Source organism: Papio anubis, chromosome 4 (assembly GCF_008728515.1).
Source record: "Papio anubis isolate 15944 chromosome 4, Panubis1.0, whole genome shotgun sequence".
Lineage (NCBI taxonomy): Eukaryota > Metazoa > Chordata > Mammalia > Primates > Cercopithecidae > Papio > Papio anubis.
This window is the reverse complement of record NC_044979.1, coordinates 93,696,756-93,715,273: the sequence shown is the minus strand read 5'-3', so window position 1 is coordinate 93,715,273 and position 18,518 is coordinate 93,696,756. Positions and strand designations below refer to the sequence as shown.

Below are 18,518 nucleotides of genomic sequence, written 5' to 3'. Positions count from 1 at the left end.
CAGCATTTTGGGAGGCCGAGGCGGGTGGATCACGAGGTCAGGAGATCCAGACCATCCTGGCTAATGCGGTGAAACCCCATCTCTACTAAAAATACAAGAAATTCGCCAGGCATGGTGGTGGGCGTCTGTAGTCCCAGCTACCCGGGAGGCTGAGGCAGGAGAATGGTGTGAACCCGGGAGGCGGAGCTTGCAGTGAGCAGAGATTGCGCCACTGCAGTCCGGCCTGGGCGACAGAGCGAGACTCCGTCTCAAAAAAAAAAAAAAAAAGGCCGTGTACAGTGGCTGACGCCTGTAATCCCAACACTTTGGGAGGCTGAGGTGGGCGGATCACAAGGTCAGGGGATCCAGACCATCGTGGCTAACAAGGTGAAACCCTGTCTCTAAAAATACAAAAAGTTAGCCAGGTGTCGTGGCATGTGCCTGTAGTCCCAGCTACTTGGGAGGCTGAGGCAGGAGAATTGTGTGAACCCGGGAGGCAGAGGTTGCAGTGAGCCGAGATTGCACCACTGCACTCTAACCTGGGCGACGGAGCAAGACTCCCTCTCAAAAAGAAAAAAGAAAAAGAAAAAAACATAAAAAATTATTAAATATCTGGCCATGGTGACCCATGCCTGTAGTCCCAACTACTCTGGGGGCTGAGGTGGGAGGACTGCTTGAGCCCAGGAAGTCCAGGCTGCAGTGAGCCGATTGTGCCACTGTACTGTAGCCTGGGCAATTGAGCAAGAACCTATCTCAAAAAAAAAAAAAAACAAAGAAAAGAAAGCACATACATACTTGCCCACAGTCATACCATTAAATCGATGGAAGAACCAAATTTTCCCAACCTCCATTCTAAAAATATAAGGTATTTTAAAACAACTTCAAAATAATATTTTCTATATTAAAATAAATGCCCTTTTTGCATAGAAACAATCACAAAAATGTTTCCTCTCCCCAAGCCTTGATATCACATCAACTGTATCACCCTCTCCCCTCCATAGACTCCTCAGAAAGTTTATTTCTTTGCCTGAATAATTAGTAAAGAAAGGGTGGGTGGGTGGATGAATTAAGCACCAAAGAAGATTAAGTTAAAAACAGTGATTTATTCAAATAGATGCTGCTGCTAACCAACACTTAAAAGCAGTGTGAAGTTACACTTGCCCTACGAAGGACTCGACAGAGGTCCGAAACTCATCTGAAAAGATATGTGAAACATACTGATACTGGTAACATCTGAAGGACAATAATTTTTTTAAAATCATGTCCTAACTTCCTTACTTAAATGCACACTAATATTATTGATTCATTTAAGCCAAAAGCAACAAACTCAATCTGATTCAAGCAAAAATCTGACCACTACTCAATCTCCTCCCCACTCTCAAACAAAATTATGAATTAGCCATTGTACATTTTATTCCCAGTCTTCTCCCTATGCTGCAAAATGCTTCTAGCCTGCTGCTCTTGATATAAAACAAAGTATGCGGATGAACACCTATTTTGGGTTTTCTATGTCCTTATATATCGATACAAATGGAGATATTTCACCATTTTGTCTCCCCCATATGGGTATTAATCATATTTTGTTATGTTACCTCCAACATCTAAAATAACAGTAACAGCATGAAGCAATAAAAAGAATGTGAATGTGAGTCTAATTTCCCCTCCCCACACTCCATTATAGACTTCCCACTTCTCTTCAGACTTGTCTCACACCTCGGGCTAAATCTTTTCTCTGCAACCAAAATGCTTAATAATTAAGTGAAAGATACACCAATGTGATATAGCCACACAATGGAGTAACTATTAAAGTTATTTACTTGCTGACTTAGAAATTCATCCTACATTGTACAAAAAAAAGTATATTATTTTTAAAACGTATGTATATATGCACAAAGCAAAAAAAGTATAGAATGGGTTTAGTAACTCATTGTCTTAACAAATATTAATTGGGTACCTATTATGAGCTAGACACAGTTGTAAATGCCCAGGTTACATAAATGAACATGATGAAGTCCTTGCCTCCATGGAGTTTATATTCTAAGAAACATGAGAGAAAACAAAATAAGTTAATATACCATTTAAAGTTGAGTATATCAGAACTACAAAGAAAAGTAAAATGGCTAAGCGTGCTGAGGCCTAGTATTTTAGGAAGGTGGTCAAAGATGACTTCCCTTAAGAAGTAACATTTAAATGTACACCTGAATGCTGTTTGGGAGGGAACCATGACGTTATCTGTGGGTGAGAGTGGTGGCAGGTAGAGGAATAACGTGTTTGAAGTTACTGAGGCAAAAGCATGCTTGGTATGTCCTAGGAAGGACAAGTCAGTATGACTGAACAGGAATTGGGAAGGAGGAGGGTGGTAAGAAATGAGGTCAGGAGGCATCCAGGGGCACATTAGGGCTTTGAAGGCCACAGTGGGAACTTTGGATTTTAAGTAGAAATGGGAAGTCACTAGAGAGTGTGGGGAGGGGAGATCAGATTCACATTTATCTACTAAAATATCAACAGTAGTTATCCCTGGGTAGAAAGATTTCAGACTTTTTCCCATTGTGCTTCTCTATATTCTCATTGTTTCGCCTGGTTTGTTGTTGTTACTGTTTTGAGACAGGATCTTGCTCTGTCGCCCAGGCTGGAGTGCGGTAGTGCAATCATGGCTCACTGCAGCCTCCAGGCTCAAGCAGTCCTCCTCCCTCAGCCCCTGAGTAGCTGAGACTACATGAGCAATACCAGTTCCCTAAACAAAAGTTCTTAAGAATCATTCAGGGCTTTCAATTATGGGAGAAAAATGGTTTCAATTAACTATATATTTTTTGGTCTGTTTCATTACATCATGCTCCCTTTTCAGGTAGATACTTCTATAAGAGAAAGGGGAAAAAATGGTAACTACATTAATAGCTACTCAGCTCAAAGTGTTTGGTTAAAAACAGAATATTGTTTACATTTAAACCAAAACTGTGTGTGAGAGGCTCCTATGTAAGCTGCTAACACTTTGGGCTTCCAAGGCATAACTAAATGACATGAGACAGATTTCTGTAAATTCAAAATAAGTAATATGCTCAACAAAAAAAGCAGACTTGAGTCTCTGCAGTCTATGTAACTCCAGAGTCAAAATCATACGTGTTTCTTGAAAACTAATGAGACCTAAGTTATCTATCATTAACTACCTGAAATAATGTTTAAATTACTTTTTAATTCATATATTTGCTTAAAGTAAACCCAAAGACACCCTCATACAAGTTTGCAAGTTTTTAGTACCTTTAGTGATGCCCTCTGTGCTAATGTCCAAATTAAGATTAACTGAAAATATAAATACTAAGGCTTGACTTCTTAAAAACCAACAGTCTACTGTTGATTTTTAAATGTGGCTGCTACCCATTTCAGATTATCAGTTTACTGTTGATTTTTAAGAAGTCAAGCCTTAGTTCTCCAATCTATCTCTGCACTCAGACTCTCCTACCCTAGGTACCAAATGAGAGGCACTATTGGGTAACCTTCAGTTTTTCTCTTTTGAAAAAGTTATCTGGAATTGAAACAAAACCAAAATTTTCTTAAGATTCCTTTTAACTATTTATCATTTATTAAATGCACAACCAACATTAAAGAAAAAAGCCTGTAATACTTTGTAGGTAGAAATAATATATTTTATTTCATCCCTGAAAAAAACAAAAACAAAAACAAAAATGTCCACATCTAATAGGAGAGACTAAACAATTATTCCAAACTTCTACCTGGCAATGGCATATAATTAATTTCTTCACATAAAGGTAGAGAGTACAGAGAAGAGAACAGAGATTTGGAAATCTGTCTTTCATGAAACAATATTTCACATATTTATTTTAATAAAATATTATAATTATTGCTACTACATGTGGTAGCATATTATAATAATGAACAATACAATATCTAAACTAAATTCTATACAGTCTACATCTAGAAGCTAGCTGCACTTAAGCAGTTATTATAGAGAATAAATACTATGAAATATAGGGCACCATGTGGCAATTAGATTTGCTACAAGGGAAATTTAAATAAAAGTATAATTTGTTTTATACCAGAATTACCCAAGATTAGGGTTCCCTGTACTATATACAGCTTTTTTCCTGAAAAGATAGTCAATCTTCATAGTTTATACTTTAAATGTTCTTAATTAAGTGGCCATATATAAAATGAATATCTAATGTATCTGTTATACAAATTCAAAATTTCATAAAGGATACTCTTATATAATATAATGTTAACATTTTCCAAGCAATTTAATGCAGCACAAAAGTACCTTTATTATATACATCTGGCTAAAGTCCTCAAGAGTTCATCTCCCAAGTCCCTTCCTCCTGGACAAAAGCAAAATTAACCCAAATATGGAAATAATGTGCTTTCCTGATAGCATCACTCAAAGGGTTAAACTTTTAAAAGAACATTCATGTATGTGAAAAATCATGAATTTAGTTATTGTTACTCTCATCATAAAAATATCTTTCATTCTTCAGAATATAAGAAAAATTTAGGTATGAGATTAGAGTTTACAACTATTTTAATGCTGTTATTAAATTGCCCCAATGTTTATGATAGGTAATGGACAGTGGCTGCTACACATTTCAAGATTATACTCTTATAAGTGTAATTTTTAAAAATAAACAATAATTAACCTTCGGTTATTCTGAAGGATAGTGCAAATGAATACATTCTTTGGGTCATGATTTCAAAACATTACTTCCAACATTATATTTCCTTTCTCTGCTCATAATTGGAATAACAAAATATAGTACTAGAAATAAGCACATTTTCAAATAGCCTTAGTCTAACAGTTACATCAATTGAGAACAAATGACAGAATGATTAAATATTCTCCACTTGCCCAAAAAACATGTTATATACTTAAATAAATATGTTATAGAAATGAATCCATGTTTTTCAGAGTTTTCATTTCAGCTTGATCTCAAACACAAAAGATTTATACAAAACTCACCTACCTGCTTATCACATCAACCAAATTACCAAATTCCCTTTAAGGACATAGTACAGCATTGAACAGACTTGCCTGAAAGCAAACAAATAACTTTAAAATTTTTATGTACAGAATTAGAGTTCCATGAATCCAGCATACTCCTTGAAAATGTATAGAGCTTTTATTGTAAAGTATTAGTCTGTCCTAGCCAGCGATTATAAAGCTTTTCTGCCATAGGATAAAATCCACAGTGGATGGAGCAGCACAAGGTGATTTTCAACTGCTATCTGATACTGCCTGAGACATTCGTTCTTTTATTTGTGGTTACTGGCACCAAATTCCCACTAGTACCATTGGTGGTGTTGGTTGCTGAGCCATTCACAACAATATAGTCAACTTTGTTCTCCAGCTTCACCAATCGTTGCAAAATGTCATCCAGAAGGACAGCAATTGTTCTTTTCAGATCCGCTAGGGGAAAAAATCAGAATAAAATAAACATTAATAGAGCTCTTAATTTTTGTGTTTTTACAGTTTGAAGGAAAGAGGTGGACAACTACTGGGTCATCTAGAGAAAATGTACTAGAGAGAATGCACTCATACTACAAATAGGAAAAGCCTATTTTTTTTTTTAAGACAGTTTCCCTCTGTCGCCCAGGCTGGAGTGCAGTGGCATGATCTCAGCTCACTGCAGCCTGCACCTCCTTGGTTCCAGTGATTCTCCTGCCTCAGCCTCCTGGGTAGCTGGGATTACAGGCTCCCGCCACCATGCCCAGCTAAGTTTTGTATTTTTAGTGGAGATGGGGTTTTACCATGTTGGCCAGGCTGCTCTTGAACTCCTGACCTCAGGTGATCCGCACTCCTCAGACTCCCAAAGTGCTAGGATTACAGGTGTGAGCCACTGATCCTGCCCTAATTTTTAAATCAACAGCATCATTTACAAAGAGTTTCCAAAAGGAATTTTGGAGTTGTAAATGTGGGGGAAACTCTCACTTTTCCAGTGCGATATAATAGATTTCAAAGTCTGGTTCAAAATATTAGTCCTGCTGTGAGTAATTCATTTATCTTGAGTTTCTTAAGCAGTTTGTAAAAAATACCACAGACATGTAATCCCAGCATTTTGGGAGGCCGAGGCGGGCGGATCACGAGGTCAAGAGATCGAGACCATCCTGGCTAACATGGTGAAACCCCGTCTCTACTAAAAATATAAAAAATTAGCCAGGCGTGGTCGCATGCGCCTGTGGTCCCAGCTACCTGTGGAGGCTGAGGCAGGAGAATCCCTTGAACCTGGGAGGCAGAGCTTGCAGCGAGCCAAGATTGCGCCACTGCACTCCAGCCTGGGCGACAGAGCGAGACTCCATCTCGAAAATATAAAAATAAAAAATAACACAGACTAAGCCGGTAAAGTAAAAAGCTAGCTAAGTAAGAGAGTCCATGAAATACAGAAATAGAGAACCTCTACAGGGGTGGAGTTGTGGGGGAGCCTAGGGTCCAGCGCAAATGCCAGGAACCTGTTCAGTGCAGTAGGACACTAGCAGTAGTTCTGACTTAAATTTCCCACAGAAAAAAGGTGGGGAAGACTGTATCTTCTAACCTCTTTGTAATGCTATGGAGTTTTAGTAAACTTTACTTGGCAAGAATAAAATTATGAGGCTTTTCTGCCTTAGAATTCTCTTTCTCAGGTTTCCCAAAATCATCTAGCATGTATTAGGTACTCAGTTAGTGACAACGAATACTGTTATTTTTGTTGATCATGTACCAAAAAATCAGCCCATGCCCTAATCCAGGATCACCAGGAGAGAAATCATCTAACAACTGATAAATGTGCTGATGGTTCTATCAGAAAACCACAAGCAACAAAAGAGAAAATAAATTGAACTTCATCGACATTTAAAACTTTTGTGCATAAAAGGACATTAATCAAGAAAATGAAAAGACAACCTATAGAAGGGGAAAAAACATTTGCAAACCATATACATGATAAAGATCTACTATCCAGAATATATAAAGATCTCTTACAATTCATGAACAAAAAGATCAATCAAGTTTTAAAATGGGCAAAGAACTTGAATAGACACTCTCAAAAGAAGATATGCAAATGGCCAATAAGTACATGAAAAGATGTTCAGTATCACTGGCCACTACGGAAATACAAACCCAAACTCAATGAGATGCCATTTCACACTTACTAGGATAGCTGTCACCAAAGAAATGAAAAATAAGTGCTGGCAAGGATGCAGAGAAACTGAAACCCTCACACATTAGTGGTGGGAATATAAAATGGTGCAGCTGCTGTAGAAAATAGTTTGTCAGTTCCTCAAAAACTTAAACATAAAATTGCCATATGACCCAGGAATTCCACTCCTAGGTATATACCCAAAAAAAAAAAATCAAAAGCAAGGACTCAGAGCTCAGAGGGATACTTATACACCAATGTTCATTTCAGGTTTATTCGCAACAGTCAAAAGGTAGAAACAACTCAAGTGTCCATCAACAGATAAACGGATAAACAAAATGTGGTATATATGTAAACACAATGGAATATTATTCAGCCAGAAAAAGGAATGACATTCTGATACATGCTATAACACAGATGAACCTTGAAAACGTTATGGTAAGTGAAATAAGCCAGACACAAAACATCATATATTGTACAATTCCACTTATACAGAATATGTAGAATAGGTATATGTATACAAACAGAAAGTAGACTACAGGTTATCAAGGACCAGGGGAAGGAAGGAATAAAGATTTATTGCTCAGATGTTACAGATTTCTTGTTTGGAGTGGTACAAGTTTTGGAAAGATACAGTAGTGATGGCTGCACAACACTGTGAATATAATGAATACTGATGAACTGCGTATTTTAAAAACAATTTTTTTTTTGAGACAGAGTTAAACTCTTGTTGCCCAGGCTGGAGTGCAATGGCGCGATCTTGGCTCATCACAACCTCCACCTCCCAGGTACAAGTGATTCTCCTGCCTCAGCCTCCTGAGCAGCTGGGATTACAGGCATGTGCCACCATGCCTGGCTAATTCTGTATTATTAGTAGAGGTGGGGTTTCTCCATGTTGGTCAGGCTGGCCTCAAACTCCCAACCTCAGGTGAGCCACCCACCTCGGCCTCCCAAAGTGCTGGGATTACAGATGTGAGCCACTGTGCCCCGCCCCTGATTTTTTTTTTTTTTTTTGAGACAGAGTCTCACTCTGTCACCCAGGCTGGAGTGCACTGGAGCAATTTCGGATCACTACAACCTCCACCTCCCAGGTTCAAGTGATTCTCCTGTCTCAGCCTCCTGAGTAGCTGGGATTACAGACGTGCACCACCATGGCCAGCTAATTTTTGTATTTTTAGTAGAGACAGGGTTTCACCATGTTGGCCAGGCTGGTCTCTGGTCTCAAACTCCTGACTTCAGGTGATCCACCCGCCTCGGCCTCCCAAAGTGTTGGGATTACAGGCATGAGCCACTGCAGCCAGCCTTAAAAATTATTTTAATGGCAAATTTTATGTTATCAATATTTTACAACTGTTTAGAAGTGGGAAAAAAAGGTATCAGAAAGGAGTAGTGCTACAATAGTGGTTGTGATAGAGGGTGATAAAAAATACTTATCAAAAAATAGAAATTTAATATAAAGTGAGGGGGAAACTATTTGGAGCAAGTCTTATGCTAAAATGAGATTTTCCAAGCAGTGCATCTCTGGCATCATTCACCATGAACACCTCAACATTCTAGTTTAAAGGGAATATACAAGAAAAACATTTACAAAAATCCTTCAGCAAGAAGTACCCAGGAATGAAATATCATGACATATATTTCTTTCAGATGGTACCAAAAAGAAATAAACATAGATATTTGTATATATAAAGAGGATTGGGCACGGTGGCTCACGCCTGTAATCCCAGCACTTTGGGCGGCCGAGGCGGGGTGAATCACTTGAGGTCAGGCATTCAAGACCAGCCTGGACACCACGGTCAACACGGTAAAACCCCATCTCTACTAAAATACAAAAAACTTAGCCCAGGCGTGGTGGCATATGTCTGTAGTCCCAGCTACTCAGGAGGCTGAAGCAGAAGAACTGCGTGAACCCGGGAGGTAGAGGTTGCAGTGAGCTGAGATCACGCCACTGCACTCCAGCCTGGGCGACAGAGCAAGACTCCATCTCAAAAAAAGAAAAGAAAAAGCAGACATTTAAAAATAAAAAAATGTTAGCCAATTGTGAGCTTAGATGAAAGATATATGATGTTTACCATATAATTTTTACATTTCTTCTGTAGAGTTGAAAATTTTCAAAATAAAACATTGGGAGAGGGGACATTTATTTATTAATATCTTTCAATCAAGAGTTGCAATAGTATTTGGTAAACAGGAGATAATCATATTTTTTAAAACTCTTCAGCAGTTAAGACTAAATCATAAATCCTGGATCTCCTTTTCCATGGCAATCACCTCCTTTATAATACTAAAAGAAGTAGCAACCAAAAATGGGCAGGCAGGGGACAGTCTTAACACATTAATGAAATGAAGCTAAAGACCTTGGAGGTTTGACATTAAACTGAGGTGTGAGAATTATAAAGGTACAGTCTAATCACTTATTTCAGTCAGGGTTAGAAACTGGCAATTAAAGAAAAAGTTAGGATAAACGAGAAACAACTATATGATAACTTTACGGTGTTCTAAATTATTATTAAATATAGAACTTTTAAATTTTCAAAAATCGACTGTTATAATATTATTAAAAAAAGAGACGAAGAGGATTATATCTACCTTCCTCCGTGATATAAAATCACTTAGTTGAATTTGGAGTTCTTTCAAATACACCAAACATCTTCCTTTCTCTACATTCACAATACAATTTTATGTTTACACGTCATGAGACGACATCTTTAAGGGAATTATATGCTTGTATTAATATTATATGTGCATCTATAATACTTTCCCCCATAAAGCTCCATCACTGAAGGTGCTAGCAGTAAGAATCCCTTCCCTATCTTAGACCTTGAACCCCTAAAAGCAACTTGGAAATAGAGATCCTGTCATAGCTATCCTTTTAGGGTGCTTCATCACACAGTAGACACTCGACAAATGTTTGAAATGAACATTTGCTGAAGGTCTAATTCACATGTTTGGTAGGTAGCATCATCACTGAGATAGAAATGAGGGATCCAATTTAGAAAATAAACCACTTTAAGGTTACTCTCTTTCTACTTTAACTTCCTTATTCTGGGAGAAGATCAAATAGTTTAAGAAGGGGAAAAAATCACATAACAACATAAACCTAGCCTGATTATTTCATAGCACACAAAAATCAAAAGAAGGGTATATGATGCTATTAAATATGCTAAAGATACTGGGTATAAAAAGATTCTAACTATGCTAAACATAATCAGTGATTGTAAGGCACAGCAGGAAGCCACTATCATCCCTTGAACTATGGAACAGAGGGAGAACGCAGTGATTTACCAGAGGCCAAGTCCAAGGGCACCTTGTGGAAAAACAGAACCAAAGCAGGCTGTCTGGCAGAAAGTAGCACTACAAAACCATCATGGGCACCGCCAGAGACCCCACCTGAAGCAGAGAGGGAGGGGAAAAAATACCTTCCCTTCTTCCTACTTTCCAAATTCCTTCCATACCTCCCACTGGCTGAACCCAGGCAGAAGCCAGCTGATTTGGGAACTTGGAAAATGCCACCTACTGGAATCACTCACTCTTCCTTGAGAAATAGAACAGAGTAAGGGTAAGGAATAAATCTGAGGGCCACCAGCCACATGATTGGCACAAACATAAGCACACAGGCTCTTGCAGACCCCCTACTTATGTCATATGTCTCTTAATCTTTTTTTTTTTTTTTTGAGACAGGGTCTTGCTCTACCGCCCAGCCTGGAGTGCAATAGCACAATCATGGCTCACTACAGCCTTGACCTCCTGGATTCAAGTGATTTCCTCCCACCTCAGTGCCCCCTCCCCACTCCCTGCCGAATAGCTGGGACTACAGGCACACACCACTATGCTGCGTTAATTTTTGTAGAGATAGGGTTTCATCATGTTGCCTGGGCTATTCTCAAACTCCTGGGCTCAAGCAATCCATCCACCTCAGCCTCCCAAAGTGCTGGGACTACAGGCGTGAGCCACCAGGCCTGGCCGTACTTTACCTTTTTATACCTAAATATTGTTTTCTGGTTTGTACTCTTAATGTCAGCTGCCTCAAATCTATTTAGTAGAGAGGCAGGTCTAAATAGATAAACCTGTATGTACACACAAAAGGAATAAAACTGTTGTAAAATGCAAAATGACACAGAAGTGTTTAATATACATTGTACAAGTCAAAAACTTTTCCTTATTAATATTTTTCAAATTAAAATCAATACTTTGCCACCACTAAATATTAGCTTAATGGTGCGGGCAAGAAAATTTAGAAATCACTTCTTTTCTTTTTTCGGATACAGGGTCTCACTCTGTCTCTGCCCAGGCTGGAGTGCTGTGGTGCAATCTCGGCTCATTGCAGCCTCAACCTCTGGGCTCAGGAGGTCCTCCCACCTCAGTCTACCAAGTAGCTGGGATTACAGGTGCCCACCACCACACTCAGCTAATTTTCTGTAGAGACAAGATTTTGCCATGTTGCCAGGCTGGTATCGAACTCCTGAGCTCAAGTGATCCTCCCTCCTTGGCCTCCCAAAGTGCTAGGATTACAGGCATGAGTCACCACGCCCAGCCAGAAGTCGTTTCTTGGTTATTAAAGTGAGTTACCCAGTGTAAAGTTTTATTATGAAGCTACTAGCAGTAAAGAAAGAATGCTTCCAAAGAAATACAAACTAAATATCATAGCAAAGAGAACACTGTTAGGTAAAAGTGCTTTCAAAGACCTCATTAATTCTATGATTAAGTGTACATTCATTGTTTAATCTTTTGTATTTTTAATATAGCTACCTTCTCCCACTGGGTGCTTAATAAATTATGTCACTCAACAATTACTTTATTACTTCTCTTCTTAAGATTGCAAGGCAGGGCCGGGCACAGTGGCTCACGCCTGTAATCCCAGCACTTTGGGAGGCCAAGGCAGGCAGATCACCTGAGGTTGGGAGCTTGAGATCAGCCTGACCAACATAGAGAAACCCTGTCCCTACTAAAAATACAAAATTAGCTGAGTGTGGTGACCCATGCCTGTAATCCCAGCTACTCAGGATGCTAAGGCAGGAGAATCGCTTGAACCCGGGAGGTGGAGGTTGTGGTGAGCTGAGATCGCGCCATTGTACTCCAGCCTGGGCAACAACAGCGAAACTCCGTCTCAAAAAAAAAGATTGCAAGGCAGTTTAGATCACATGAGTGAACTAAGATGAGTTCTCATCAAACATTAAATACAAATACCTTAGTTCCTAAAATAAGCCCAATTTTTCCTAAGAAATGCTAGATAATGGCTTTGCCTAAATGATACAAATCACCATAAAGAGCCTATGCTGTTTTGTTTTGTTTTTTTTTTTTTTTGAGACGGAGTCTCACTGTGTCTCCCAGGCTGGAGTGCAGTGGCGTGATCTCGGCTCACTGCAAGCTCCGCCTCCCGGGTTCACGCCATTCTCCCGCCTCAGCCTCCCGAGTAGCTGGGACTACAGGCGCCCGCCACCTCGTCCGGCTAGTTTCTTGTATTTTTCAGTAGAGAAGGGGTTTCACCATGTTAGCCAGGATGGTCTCGATCTCCTGACCTCGTGATCCGCCCGTCTCGGCCTCCCAAAGTGCTGAGATTACAGACTTGAGACACCACGCCCGGCCAACAGACCATGCTTTAAATAGCTACATAGAAATCCCATCTAATAGGAATTCTGAGATTGACTTTCCTTTAACATATCTGGAATACAAGGACCACACATTTTACAGATTTGGCTTCGGGTTTTTTCCTTAATTGTTAAATTAACTTTTTGTTTTGAGATAATTGTAGATTTACAAAGAGTTGTAAGTAATAATGAATACAAAAATTCCAATGCCCCTTGCCTAGTTTTCCTACCATGGTAACATCTTGGAAAACTGTATACACAATCACAACAAGAATGCTGACATTGATAAGAGTTAAGATGCAGAATATTTCTATCACCACTAGGATCCCTATGTTGCCCTTTTACAGTAAAACCCATTTCCCTCCCATTAATCTGTTTATTTGGTATATGGTATTACAATGACTGATCTTCAAATACTGAACAGCTTTGCATCTTTGGATTTGTGGCCGGGCATGGTGGCTCATACCTGTAATCCCAGCACTTTGGAAGGCCAAGGCGGGTGGATCACTTGAGGTAGGGAGTTCAAGACCAGCTTGGCCAACATGATGAAACCCTGTCCTTACTAAAAATACAAAAATTAGCCAGGCATGGTGGCAGGCACCTGTAATCCAAGCTACTTGGAAGGCTGAGGTGGGAGAATCGCTTGAACCTGGGAGGCAGAGGTTTCAGTGAGCTGAGATCACACCACTGCAGTCCACCCTGGGCAACAGAGTGAAACTCCATCTCAAAAAAAAAAAAAAAAAAAACACTTGGTTTTTAATTCTTTTTATATGCTGCTGAATTGTTTGCTAATATTTTCTTAAGAATGTTCACATCTATATTCGGGGGAATTTTGATTTGTAGTTTTTATTTTTTATGCTGTATTTGCCTACTTGGGTGTAAAGATAAACTAGCTTTATAAAATGAAGTAGGAATTGCTCCTCCTTCTATTTTCTGGAAAAGACTGCATAAAATTATGCTAATTCTTCTTTAAACTGCAGAGAGAATTCTCCAGCAAAACCATCTGAGCCTAGAGATTTTTTTCTGGTGTGGGGGGGAACTTTTAAATTATAAATTAAGTTTCTTTTTTTTTTTTTTGAGATAGGGTCTTCCTCTGTCACCCAGGCTGGAGTGCAGTGGCTCCATCTCTGCTCACTGCAACCTCTGCCTCTCAGGTTCAAGCAATTATCCTGCCTCAGCCTCCTGAGTAGCTGGGATTACAGGTGTGCGACACAACACTCGACTAATTTTTTTTGTTTTTAGTAGAGATGGGGTTTCGGCATGTTGGTAAAGCTGGTCTTGAACTCCTGACCTCACGATCCACCTCGGCCTCCCAAAGTGCTGGGATTACAGGCGTGAGCCACCGTGCCTGGCCAAATTTCCTTAATAGTTACAGGGCTATTCAAATTACCTATTTCATATTGGGTGGATTGTGGCAATTTGTTTTTTGAGAAACTGATCCATTTCATCCAAGTTATCAAATTTATGTGCATATAGCTGTTCAGTGTTCCCTTATTATCCTTTTGGTATCTGTAGGATCTGCTGTGATATTCATTTTTTCATTCCTGATGTTGGCAATTTATGTCTTTTTTCTTTTTCAGTCTTATGAGAAGTTTGCCCTTTTTTTTTTTTTTTTTTTTGACCCTATTAAAAGGACAAGCTCTTTGTTTCATTGATTTTCTCTACTGTTTTTCTGTTTTCAGCTTCATTGATTTCTGCTTTTATCTTCACCATTTCCTTTTTTCTGCTTGCTTTGGATTTAGTTTGCTTTTCTTTTTCTAGGTTCTCTAATAGCTTAGATTATGGATTTGAGACTTTTCCTCTTTTCTGATTTATGCACTTAGTGCATAAATCTAAATTTCCCTCTCAGCACTGCTTTAGCTGTGTCCCACAATTTTTTATGCTGCATTTTCATTTGTATTCATTTCCCTTGAGATTTCCTCTTTGACTCATTATTCAGAAGTATGTTGTCCAGTTTCCAACTATTAGAGATTTTCCTATTATCTTTCCATTATTGATTTCTACACTGTGGTCAGGGAACATACTCAGTATGACTTCAATTCTTTTAAGTTTGTGAGGCTTGTTTTATGGCCCTGAACAAGGTCTACTTTGGTAAATATTCTATGGACTTTTTTTTTTTTTTTTTTTTTTGAGATAGGGTCTTGCTCTGTCACCTAGGCTGGAATGCAGCAGCATGCTCATGGCTCATTGCAGCCTCAACCTCCTGGGCTCAAGGGATCCTCCCACCTCAGTCTCCCTAGTTAAGAGCTCCTGTTCTCAAGCAATCTGCCCACCTTGGCCTCCCAAAGTGCTAGGGTTACAGGTGTGAGCCACCACACCCAGCCTTCACGGACAACTGACTGATTGATTGACTGATTGACTGATTAACTGAAACAGTCTCACTCTGTCACCCAGGCTGGAATGCAGTGGCACAATCTCAGCTCACTGCAACCTCTGCCCCCCAGTTCAAGCAATTCTCATACCTCAGCTTCCTGAGTAGCTGGGATTACAGGCGTGCGCAACCACAACCAGCTAATTTTTGTATTTTTAGTAGAGATGGGGTTTCACCTTTTTGCCAGGCTGGTCTTGACCTCCTGACTCCAAATGATCTGCCTGCCTCGGCCTCCCAAAGTGCTGGGATTACAGGAGTAAGTCACCACGCCCTGCCTCCATGGACTCTTGAAAAACGTGTATTCCACCATTGTTGGAATGTCATATATATGTAAGTTGGATAAATAGAGCATTCTACATAAGTCAATATGTAAACTTTTTATGTACAAATTTTAAAACTTGTCTTTCTCTCATAGGTAAAGGCTGGTTGCTGGTCACTTTCCTTTTTTTTTTTTTTTTTTTTTTCCAAATTTTAATTACTACGTTATCTTGGCATGAAGTTCTTAGCATGGTTTTATCCTACTTGGGGTTTGCTCAGCTTCTTAAATCTGAGGACTCTGTCTTTTGTCAAATATGGAAATTTTACAGCCAGTATTTCTTCGATTGCTTTTCCAGCTCTGCTCTCATTCTCCTCTCCTGAAATTCTAATGACACAAATGTTAGATTTTTAGTTATGGTCCCACAGGTTCTGGAAGCTCTATTCTTTTTATTCATTTTTGTCTGTTTTTCTCCCTGTTATTTGGATAGGGTAATTACATTGTTCTATCTTCCAGTTAACTGATTCTTTCCTCTGTACCCTCCATTCTGTTGTTGAGTCCATTTGCTGAACTTGTTACTTTAATTATATTTTTCACTTCTAACATTTCCATTTGGTTTTTGTTTATATGTTCTATTTTTCTCCTGAGACTATTTTTTTTTGAAGGTGTCTTTTTCATTTGCTTCATATTCATTAAATGCTCATTGAAGAAATTTTATCATAGCAGCTTTAAAATCTTTTTCAGATAATTCTAATATGTCCTTGTCTTAGCCTATTCAGGTTGCCATCACAAAACACCATAGACTAGGTAATTAATAGAAATTGATTTCTCACAGTTCTGGAGGCTGGAAAGTACCCTATTAAGGGGCCGGCAGATTTGGTATCTGCTGAGGGTCTGTTCCTCACAGATGGTGTCTTCTAGGTGTCCTGACGTGACAGAGGGGTGGAAGAGACAAGGCAGCTCTCTGAAGCCTCTGTTTAAAGGGCATTAATCCCATTCACAAGGGTAGAGTCCTCATGACATGATCATCTCCCAAAGACTCCACCTTCTAATTCCAACAGATTAGGTTTCAATATAGGAATTTTGGAGGGACACATACACTCAAACCATAGCAGTCACTGTCATTTTTCAATCAGTCTGAGATCTTCCTTGTTCTTAGTATAAGTGATTTGTGTTTGAAATTTGGACATTTTCATATTATGAGACTCTGGATCTTATTTAAACCTCCTGTTTTAGGTGGTTTTCTCTAACACCACTCTGGTGGGGGAGGGGTGCCACCTTGTTACTGCCAGGCAGAGGCAGAAGTCCAGGTGCCCCATTCAGCTTCCATGATACTCAAGGGTGGTGGGCTCCTCATTCCTGCTGGGTGGAGATGGGAGTTCCAGGTCCCCACGTATTCTCCACTGACAGTGTGGTGGGGATGGCCTCATACTCACTGGGGACAATGAGGGTCCTGACTCTTTGCAGGCTTCCCCCGACATCATACCAGAGGGAAGGGAGATGAACAGTTCATTACTGCCATGTGGAGGTAAAGTCCTGGTTCTCCATGTGGTCTCCACTGGTCCCATGAGTACAGTGGGGACAGTTCTCACTCCTGGCTGGCAGGGGTGACATTTCCAGCACCTACTGCCTTCTCTAACACCTCCATGGCAGGAATGTTGTATGCCTCACCGTAGCCCCACAAGGATAAAAGTCTAGGCTTACCACTTGGCCCTTGATCAGGTAGCTGGTAGTGTAGCAACAGTTTTTTTCTGTGATGTTTGGCTAGAGGAGAGCTGTTATTGTCTACAAGTTTTCTGACTTGCTAGGCTGCCTTTTCTTGGCTAGAGAGAACAGGCTTTTGTTGGGCCTTTTTCTGTCTTTGCCTGTTGGCAGTTATCAAGGTTGCTGACTTCTTTAGCTTCAACTGTGAAATACACACAGGGAACATACCACTGTGTCATTCCTGGTCTCCTGAGGTCCCTAGACTGTCTGCCTTTTTCTCCTCCAGAGTCTTATATAAAATGTCCAAGGCTTTTAGTTGCATTTGGAAGGAAAGAACAGGGGAGAGATGGATAACATAGATGAGGATGGATCTCCATTTTCCCAGACGTCCCTGGTGTAAGAAATTTTTAAAACTGGTTTTCTTCAAACTATAAAAAATAATCTTCAATAGCCTGCTTCTGAAAATGCTTATAACACTGTTTTACATTCATTACTTATATAATAAAGTATATATTTTTTAAATGAATTAAATAAATTTTAATCTTGGTCATTTTACTAAGGAAAATTTTTGCTGGGTTTGTGTGCAAGAGCAATTTTTAAACTATTATTTTCTGAAGAACATTTAAATAGTAACATTAAATTATTCTCCGGGCTGGGAATGGTAGCTCACACCTGTAATCCCAGAACTTTGGGAGTCCGAAGCAGGACTGCTTGAGCCCAGGAGGTTGAGTTCAGCCTGGGCAACAGAGCAAGACCCCATCTCTTAAAAAAAAAACAACTGTGTGTTGTGGTGCACACCTGTATTCCTGGCTTCTAGGGAGGCTGAAGCAGGAGGATCACTTGAGCCCAGGAGGTTGAGGCTACAGTGAGCCATGATCGTGCCACTGCACTCCAGCCTGTGTGACAGAGCAAGACCTTATCAAAAATTATTCTCCTAAAATATTTGTAGAGTCTTTTTTTTTTTTCTGAGACAGAGTCTCACTCTGTCACCAAGGCTGGAGTGCGGTGGTGCAATCTCAGCTCACTGTAACCTCCACCTCCTGGGTTCAAGCAATTCTTGTGCTTCAGCCTCCCAAGTAGCTGGGACTACAGGTGCCTGCTGCCTACCTCAAGTGATCCACCCACCCGGGCCTCCTAAATTGCTGGGATTACAGGTGAGCCACTGCAACTGGCCTTTTTTTTTAGAGCCAGGGTCTTACTATGTTGCCCAAGTTGGTCTCGAACTCCTGGCCTCAAGCGATCCTCCTGCCTCAGTCCCCCAGAGTGGTGGGATTACTGGCGTGGGCCACTGCACCTGGCTGGCATCTATTTTTTAAAATGTTCAGCTACACTGATAAAGAGGAAAGTCAAAACCCTTAAAAGAAAGCAAGGTCAGTTGGAAAATCTGATGTGGTTAAGGACGGGTGTTGCTGGAGATTCAGAACCAGGTGTAGGAAACCATGCACCAACTGCAAGGTGTTCCAGAGCAGTCAGTGTGAAGCTGGAGCAACTATTCCCAATTC

The 18,518-nt window shown here is 39.9% G+C and overlaps 1 protein-coding gene across 7 annotated transcripts in view; it reads right to left on the bottom strand.

The window, feature by feature from the left end:
• Positions 1 to 3,602: 3,602 nt before the first annotated feature.
• CCDC126 (coiled-coil domain containing 126) overlaps positions 3,603 to 18,518 on the bottom strand; it is a 41,932-nt gene continuing 27,016 nt past the window's right edge. For 5 of the 7 annotated variants that reach the window (XR_002521019.2, XR_002521018.2, XR_002521021.2 and 2 more), the window contains one exon: positions 3,603 to 5,392. Coding sequence is in view for 3 of the 7 variants with exons in the window: in XM_009203236.4 (XP_009201500.1) it covers positions 5,208 to 5,392 (185 nt within the window). In the remaining 4 variants the exon portion in view is untranslated. The remainder of the gene's footprint in view (positions 5,393 to 18,518) is intronic. The other 2 variants (XM_009203237.4, XM_031665321.1) reach the window with 2 other exon arrangements.